Source organism: Oncorhynchus mykiss, chromosome 29 (assembly GCF_057628025.1).
Source record: "Oncorhynchus mykiss isolate SJ-2025 chromosome 29, ASM5762802v1, whole genome shotgun sequence".
Taxonomy (NCBI): Eukaryota; Metazoa; Chordata; class Actinopteri; order Salmoniformes; family Salmonidae; genus Oncorhynchus; species Oncorhynchus mykiss.
Genome location: NC_143050.1, coordinates 27,191,209 through 27,200,925, shown reverse-complemented (window position 1 = coordinate 27,200,925; position 9,717 = coordinate 27,191,209). Strand labels below are relative to the sequence as shown.

At 40.4% G+C, this 9,717-nt stretch overlaps 1 protein-coding gene across 23 annotated transcripts in view; it reads left to right on the top strand.

Moving 5' to 3' along the window:
• Positions 1–2,059: 2,059 nt before the first annotated feature.
• Positions 2,060–9,717, top strand: part of dnm1a (dynamin 1a) — an 82,890-nt gene continuing 75,232 nt past the window's right edge. For all 23 annotated transcript variants that reach the window (XR_016493306.1, XR_016493305.1, XR_005040435.2 and 20 more), the window contains exon 1: positions 2,060–2,794. Coding sequence is in view for 19 of the 23 variants with exons in the window: in XM_090226914.1 (XP_090083040.1) it covers positions 2,634–2,794 (161 nt within the window). In the remaining 4 variants the exon portion in view is untranslated. The remainder of the gene's footprint in view (positions 2,795–9,717) is intronic.

The following is a 9,717-nucleotide window of genomic DNA, read 5'->3' as shown; positions in this document are numbered from 1 at the left end:
AACATTCCACCGATGAGGCCACTAGGTAATTTGACTGCAGGAAAGGAGTCTGATTTGCCAATCTTCAAGGGCTGCAGAATGAGCCGCTACACTGCTTGGGGTGTAAATCTGTGGATTTGGAAAGTAGAAGTGCTACTAAGTAGTATCGAACCCCCTTTAACTGTGACACGACGTACAGCAATGGTAAATGGTTGGCCATGGTAAATGGACGAGGTGAGAAAGTCCGCCTACCTTGTGTAGAGACCAGCATTCCCGATTGGGTTCCTACTATCTGGGATCCTTGGGACATCCATACCCCATTGAAGTTGAAATGTAAAATGTTTAAGGTTAGGGTAAGGCTAGGCGTTAAGGTTAGGGTTTATTGTAGTGACGTCCTAAGGAACCCGGATAGCACCGTCCATCCCGGTTGTGGTCAGCCCTTCTCCCATTGAAGCCTATCACGGTAGCGAGCACCACGAACCGTGCCACTTGCAAAACTGCTTGCGTTTTGCCATCTGCCACCCTACTCCCATTGAAGTCAATGGTACCTTTGACGCTCACAGCGGACCGCCTGTAAACGCCTTTAAAGGGCCACAGAAGTGGAAGTGAGTAGAATGGACCCCCGGTTTACTGGAACATAAAGTACAGAAAATTGTGTACGGTGCAATATGTATGGTCAATTTAACACTGAAGCCTTCAGTCATTAGTTAGGGTTTATAACAGACAGTAGATAGGGTAGTTGTTCAAAGTGAAATGTTCTTGTTAATGTGTTTCTCTTTTTAATCCATGAGCTAGACGGGTCGGTCGGGCTCACTTGGGCCAACCATGTCACATGACCATTTTTTTGAAGTATTATGTCCCTAGAGTTGGAAAATGTATGATAGCAGTGTAGCAATGGTAGCTTGTTGTGACATTTTTTAGATGTGACTACACTTTTAGAGCTAGAAACAGAAGCATTTTGCTACAACCACAATAACATCTGCTAAACACGTGTATGTGAGAAATGACATTTGATTTGATTTGCTTTTGATTAGAAAAGCACACACATAGAACATAGAAATTGGTTATTTGAAAAGCACAAACTTAATATGTACATCACATACCCCAGAGGTCAAAGGTTAAAGTTCTGTTGACCTGAACATTCCTGAAAATGTGTCTGATGGATTGCTGTGACTCTAAGCTTTCCAATGGTATATGATTAAAGGGTAAAAGTGAGCAATAACTTGTTGTATGCTGACATTGTTTGTCAATGAATGGGATGGAGGGATGAAAGAAAGAGTGATAACACACAGAAAGCTACTATTGATGCACTGCTATCACACATTTTCCAACTCTAGGGACATAGACCTTCAAAAAAAATCACTTTGAGACATTGAGCCTGACAGCCTAAATCTGGGGGTCTGGCTCATGGACAATTGAATTTAATTATGTTCATTTTATTATATCTTATGTAAGCTGCACTGCAATTCAGGTTTATTGGAACCTGCAAAAGTGCTCCTTTGTGGCACCCATTGTGGCACATGTATTTTTGTAAATAAAACGAATCTATTTAATATGCAAATATTGAATACATCTGAATGACAGAACAATGGGATATAAACGTGTTTTCTAAAGTGGATTATTATAAGATATTATTATTCATAATAGTAGCATTATAAATAATGTTTTGTGATTTAAATTAGGCCTACTGTTGTTACCATAATTACTATCTAGTAGGGCCTAATCATTACTCTCATTGCTGTTAACAATATTGCCAGTGCTATAATATTATTTGTGCTTTTACGGCTATTAACTATTTCCTTTCCCAAAATTCAAAGTCTGCTAATATTTCCAACATTTTTTAAACGAATTTTGACAAAAAAAAAATGTTTTCCTGTCTTTATTGTGGGACTTTTATTTTGAAGGAATATCGCCGAGGTCACTTATTCCTGGTAGGTATTGCTTATTCTTGCTGGTAAAACGGAGGTGAAACTGTGCACCTGCTCCCGGTATTTTACAGGGATGCGCACCTCTTATTATTCCTCGGTGTGCGCACTGTGACTGTCTGTAGCGTATGTCGCCCTCTCTCCCCTAGGAGGCTGAGCAACAGATGACGTTGTTTAACAATTTCAGCACCATGGACAGATCAACACTGCCATCCACGCAAAACCCACCAAACACAATCAGCATGGGCATAGCATAATTCATCTATAATGTAGCAAAGTATCAACATGTATCAATATAGCCTATTTATAAATACAATGTTTACATAGCTTGTATTTTCTATTTCTTACAGCATAGCGGTAAGAGAGAGCACACAAAGCCTAGGGCGCAATTCTGTTGAGGTAGATCGCCGCTGAGTGGTGCATGCGCGTCAGTGCAAGGATCCCCTAGCGTATTCTAAGAAGAGATCATCCCTCGGTGCTGCGTGGTAGAGAGTTGCGTATAGCTGTAGAGGAGAGTGAGGAGAGGAGAAGCGTTCTGTGTAGAGGGGACACCGGGAAAGCGTAATCAATGAGGGTGCAAGCAATATTTATATAGAAGGCGGATTCCAAACGTTGAAACACCCTCATAACGGAAGGGTGATAAAGGGGGGGACAAGCGCTCGGTTCCGAGGGAGAACGCTTTCCCTCATTTGTTTCTACTAAGAAGGAGCGACCGAATCCCTTGCAATCATGGGGAACCGGGGGATGGAAGACCTTATTCCTCTTGTGAATAAAATGCAAGATGCCTTCTCGGCTATCGGTCAAAATTCCCAGTTGGATCTACCTCAAATCGCTGTGGTCGGCGGGCAGAGTGCAGGGAAAAGCTCGGTGTTGGAGAACTTCGTTGGGAAGTAAGTGGTTTTGTGTTTCTGTACGCAAATGCATCCCTCCATGATCAAAGCCTCCTAGGCTGCACTCGTTCTTACACACCTATCTAGACCCAGCCCCCCCCCACCCCCCCACCCCATCCCTTGATTTACAGCCATTGAGATCCATTGGATAACCTCACAATTATATCGAATTTAGACGAGTTGCTGAAATTGCTGCCTTGAATCACCAGTCTCTCCTCTTCACGCATAATAAACGTAAACAGCTTATTTGGTTACATAAAACCTTTCATGTGCTAATTGCTGCATTATATGCATTGGCAGAATAGAATACCAAACCAAAATGGACGTTGGATTTTGTTGTTTGTGCTCCCTATGATAAAACTATTGTATTTAAGCTTAATCTATAATAATTGTAATCCTTATTGGCCAATTATGTATTTCTCTATGGTGCTATTCTAATATTTGTCATAGTACAACTTTACAGTAGATATAAAATAATCCCCCAACATGTTGTATTTCCTTTGATATTACAAATTGCATATTGGAGGTTTCCAGTTCTTATGATTAAAGACATCATAATGTACCGGTTTAATTGGGTTGAATACGGTATGCATTTCCCCCCATCCTCTCGTGGGCTCTTCCACGCTCAGGTCGCATAGCGCATTGAAGGCCACTGCCCAATATTTCGTAGGCACCTTGTAAGCACACAATTCCAACAAGAAAGCCTAATGTGTGGTTGTTTCTCAGACAGGGTTGCCATTTTGTCGTTCATAAACTAAACACAGACCACAGAGGATAGATATTATGTGTATCTGACCTTCAGTCATTTACGGATTAGGGTACACCTAATGTGAGATGTGAATGAATACATAACATTAATTATGTCATAGTCCCTGTCACGACTGTCACGGTGATGATGATGGATAAACCACAGTTCTCCGGGGACACAACCCCGCTATGCTGCAGTATGACCTTGTGAAAATACATGGAGAGGAGAAGGAAGGGAGAGTCGCTTTCAGCCCTTCGATGTCGGCTCCCCATCCATCTGTTAGTGCTTAGCTAGGCTGGTGCACCCGCTCAGCACCGGGCGATATGATAGGTGACTGACTGATTGTCAGGCCTCCCTTGGCTGTTGCAAATTTCGCAATACAATGCTTTGCTTTATTTAAAAAAATCACACAGCCTACACATTTCTTTGTAATATCAATGGGAACAGTTGGATGCCCTGGTCAATATGAATTATATGTGTTCTCAGCAGCATTGTCATCCTGACAAGTTTATACTGTAAGTGCCTATGAAGATGCATACTGCAGTCTCGACGCAATGAATTGCCTGCTGACTAGCAGAATGTACCATCATGCGGTCTACTCTCCCTGACCAGATGCACTGACGTCACCTGGGTCTTCCTAATCACACACTACTGCCGCACCCCCTCCCTGCTGTTTTCTGTTTTCTAACACTTTTATACACACACACACGCACACGCACACGCACACGCACACACATACACACCAAACTTGTTGTGTTTGCTCACACGTACACACACTACCATTCAAAGATTTGGGGTCACTTAGAAATGTCCTTGTTTTTGAAAGAAGAGCACATTTTTTGTCCATTAAAATAAGATCAAATTGATCAGAAATACAGTGTAGACATTAATGTTGTACATGACTATTGTAGCTGGAAACGGCTGATTTTTAATGGAATATCTACATAGGCGTACAGAGGCCCATTATCAGCAAACTTTTGAATGGTAGTGTACATACATACATACATACATACATACATACATACACAATGCACATGTGTTTACACACTCTCTCACTGTCAATCCTACTCTCCCTCTCACAATAATGTAATTCTCTCTTTCTACTGAGGCCCTACTCTAATCTGTTGGCCTTCATTAAGCTGCTTGCTGTTTATCCTTTTGACTTTGAATAGAATCTGTCAGCGTGTAGAATGGTGGTGGCTCATAGTGTGGATGCAGACAGAGACACCGCCTGTCTGGACGTGTGGACAGGGGACCATTCTGTTGGCACTGGCGTTTCCTAAAGAACTAGGAGACCACCTGACCATGTTTTGTCAGTCCATTCACTCCCTTGACCCCATGGTGACATCATTGGCTTTACAGGAAACTGTAGAAACACTGAGAGATTAAAGCAAAGAAGCGAAGTAGTTATTATGAAAGTGTGTAAATGCAGAGAGATGGATAGAGAGAGAAAGAGAGAGAGAGAGTGAGAGGGAGACGCAGAGTCTCAGGCCACAGAGTCTTATGAAAGTGTGTAAACACTTTACTTAACAACTGTCATAAGAGGTACAAAATAACAATAATTACATGATATAGGATGTGAACAGTGATGAGAGTTGGTAACTGACTTTACACAGCCATGACAACAATCTTAACATTTTGCTGATCCCAATTCTGAGTTTCATATTGCATTGAGATATGCTGTAGAGGCACATTTCCTATTTAGAATTCGTCATTCCTCAAAATATTTCCTCGATGTGATGACTTGCAGGCAGATGTAAAATGACACGATTCATCAAACAGTTGTTATAACACCTGTGGCAAAACAATTCCCGTTATGTCCTGAATACAAAGTGTTTCCCTTATGTTTGGGGCAAATCAAATACAACGCATTACTGAGTGCTACTCCTCATATTTTCAACGATAGTGGTGGCTGCATCATGTTATGGGTATGCTTGTAATCATTAAGGACCGGGGAGTTTCAGGATAAAAAAAAACGGAATTGAGCTAAGCACAGGCAAAATCCTAGAGGAAAACCTGGTTCAGTCTGCTTTCGACCAGACACTGGGAGATTAATACATCTTTCAGCGGGACAATAACCTAAAACTATCATGACACAAGGCGAGACCCAGATGCTGTCACAGGAGGCAGATGGTTTGAGTCTAACAATATTTATTAATCCATAAAGAGTAGGCAAGAGAATGGTCGTGGACAGGCAAAAAGGTCAAAACCAGATCAGAGTCCAGGAGGTACAGAGTGGCAGACAGGCTTGTGGTCAAGGCAGGCAGAATGGTCAGGCAGGCGGGTACAAAGTCCAGAAACAGGCAAGGGTCAAAACTGTGAGGACTAGAAAAAGGAGAATGCAAAAAGCAGGAGAACAGGAAAACGGCTGGTTGACTTGGAAACATACAAGACGAACTGGCACAGAGAGACAGGAAACACAGGGATAAATACATTGGGGAAAATAAGCGACACCTGGAGGGGGTGGAGACAATCACAGGGACATGTGGATCAGACCAGGGCGTGACAAAAACACAAGGCCAAATCTACGTGGGAGTTACTTACCAAGAAGTCTGTGACTTAAATCTGCTTGAAAATCTATGGCAAGACCTGAAAATGGTTTTCTACTAATGATCAACAACCAATTTGACAGAGAATCATTTTTAAAAGAATGGGCAAATTCTTCCCAATCCAGGTGTAAAAAAGCTCTTATAGACTCACCCAGAAAGACTCACAGTTGTAATCGCTGCCAAAGGTGATTCTAACATGTATTGACTCAGGGGGTGGAATACTCAAGATACTGTATATTAGTGCTTTATTTTTCACATCTTTTCTTTTGACAAATGTTTGAATTTCTCTTCCACTTTGACATTACGAATGATTTTGAGTAGATCAAATCAAAGTTTATTTGTCATGTGCGCTGAATACATCAGGTGTAGACTTACAGTGAAATGCTTACTTACAAGCTCTACCCAACAATGAAAAAAAGGTATTAGGTGAACAATAGATAAGTAAATAAATGAAAACAACTGTAAAAAAGTGAAAAAAACCAGTAGCGAGCCTATATACAGTAGTAAGACTATAACAGTAGACAGGCTATATACAGTAGTAAGACTATAACAGAGAGAGGCTATATTCAGTAGTAAGACTATAACAGTAGAGAGGCTATATACAGTAGTGAGACTATAACAGTAGTGAGGCTATATACAGTAGTGAGACTATAACAGAGAGAGGCTATATACAGTAGTGAGACTATAACAGTAGAGAGGCTATATACAGTAGTAAGACTATAACAGTAGAGAGGCTATATACAGTAGTAAGACTATAACAGAGAGTGGCTATATACAGTAGTGAGACTATAACAGTAGAGAGGCTATATACAGTAGTAAGACTATATACAGTAGTGAGACTATAACAGAGAGAGGCTATATACAGTAGTGAGACTATAACAGTAGCGAGGCTATATACAGTAGTAAGACTATAACAGTAGAGAGGCTATATACAGTAGTGAGACTATATACAGTAGCGAGGCTATATACAGTAGTGAGACTATAACAATAGAGAGGCTATATACAGTAGTAAGACTAGAATAGTAGCGAGGCTATATACAGTAGTGAGACTATAACAGTAGAGAGGGTATATACAGTAGTGAGACTATAACAGTAGAGAGGCTATATACAGTAGTAAGACTATAACAATAGAGAGGCTATATACAGTAGTAAGACTAGAATAGTAGCGAGGCTATATACAGTAGTAAGACCATAACAGTAGAGAGGCTATATACAGTAGTGAGACTATAACAGTAGCGAGGCTATATACAGTAGTGAGACTATAACAGTAGAGAGGCTATATACAGTAGTGAGACTATAACAGTAGCGAGGCTATATACAGGCACTGGTTAGTCAGGCTGATTGAGGCAGTATGTACATGTAGATATGGTTAAAGTGACTATGCATATATGATAAACAGAGAGTAGCAGCAGCGTAAAAGAGGGGTTGGGGGGTGTTGGGTGGTGGGACACAATGCAGATAGCCCGGTTAGCTAATGTGCAGGAGTACTGGTTGGTTGGGCCAATTGAGGTAGTATGTACATGAATGTATAGTTAAAGTGACTATGCATTTATGATACACAGAGAGTAGCCTATAAATACCTGCTATGCTGATGAGGTAACATTATGACACTACCATATCCATACTGTACCTGCTATGCTGATGAGGTAACATTATGACACTACCCTATAAATACCTGCTATGCTGATGAGGTAACATTATGACACTATCCTATAAATACCTGCTATGCTGACATTATACCTGCTATGCTAACATTATGACACTACCCTATCAATACTGTACCTGCTATGCTGATGAGGTAACATTATGACACTACCCTATAAATACCTGCTATGCTGATAAGGTAACATTATGACACTACCCTATAAATACCTGCTATGCTGATGAGGTAACATTATGACACTACCCTATAAATACCTGCTATGCTGATAAGGTAACATTATGACACTACCCTATAAATACCTGCTATGCTGATGAGGTAACATTATGACACTACCATATCAATACTGTACCTGCTATGCTGATGAGGTAACCTTATGACACTACCCTATAAATACCTGCTATGCTGATAAGGTAACATTATGACACTATCCTATAAATACCTGCTATGCTGATGAGGTAACATTATGACACTACCCTATAAATACCTGCTATGCTGATGAGGTAACATTACGACACTACCCTATCAATACTGTACCTGCTATGCTGATGAGGTAATATTACGACACTACCCTATCAATACTGTACCTGTTATGCTGATGAGGTAACATTATTACACTACCATATCAATACTGTACCTGCCATGCTGATGAGGTAACATTATGACACTACCATATCAATACTGTACCTGCTATGCTGATGAGGTAACATTATGACACTATCCTATAAATACCTGCTATGCTGATGAGGTAACCTTATGACACTACCCTATAAATACCTGCTATGCTGATGAGGTAACATTATGACACTACCATATCCATACTGTACCTGCTATGCTGATGAGGTAACATTATGACACTACCCTATAAATACCTGCTATGCTGATGAGGTAACATTACGACACTACCATATCAATACTGTACCTGCCATGCTGATGAGGTAACATTATGACACTACCATATCAATACTGTACCTGCTATGCTGATGCGGTAACATTATGACACTATCCTATAAATACCTGCTATGCTGATGAGGTAACATTATGACACTACCATATCAATACTGTACCTGCTATGCGGATGAGGTAACATTATGACACTACCCTATAAATACCTGCTATGCTGATGAGGTAACATTATGACACTACCATATCAATACTGTACCTGTTATGCTGATGAGGTAACATTATGACACTACCATATCAATACTGTACCTGCTATGCTGATGAGGTAACATTATGATACTACCCTATAAATACCTGCTATGCTGATGAGGTAACATTATGACACTACCCTATAAATACCTGCTATGCTGACATTATACCTGCTATGCTAACATTATGACACTACCCTATCAATACTGTACCTGCTATGCTGATGAGGTAACATTACGACACTACCCTATCAATACTGTACCTGCTATGCTGATGAGGTAACATTATGACACTACCCTATAAATACCTGCTATGCTGATGAGGTAACCTTATGACACTACCCTATAAATACCTGCTATGCTGATGAGGTAACATTATGACACTACCCTATAAATACCTGCTATGCTGATGAGGTAACATTATGACACTACCCTATAAATACCTGCTATGCTGATGAGGTAACATTACGACACTACCCTATCAATACTGTACCTGCTATGCTGATGAGGTAACATTACGACACTACCCTATCAATACTGTACCTGCTATGCTGATGAGGTAACATTATGACACTACCCTATAAATACCTGCTATGCTGATGAGGTAACATTACGACACTACCCTATCAATACTGTACCTGCTATGCTGATGAGGTAACATTATGACACTACCCTATAAATACCTGCTATGCTGATGAGGTAATCTTATGACACTACCCTATAAATACCTGCTATGCTGATGAGGTAACATTTTTTTTATTTATTTTACCTTTATTTAACCAGGCAAGTCAGTTAAGAACAAATTCTTATTTTCA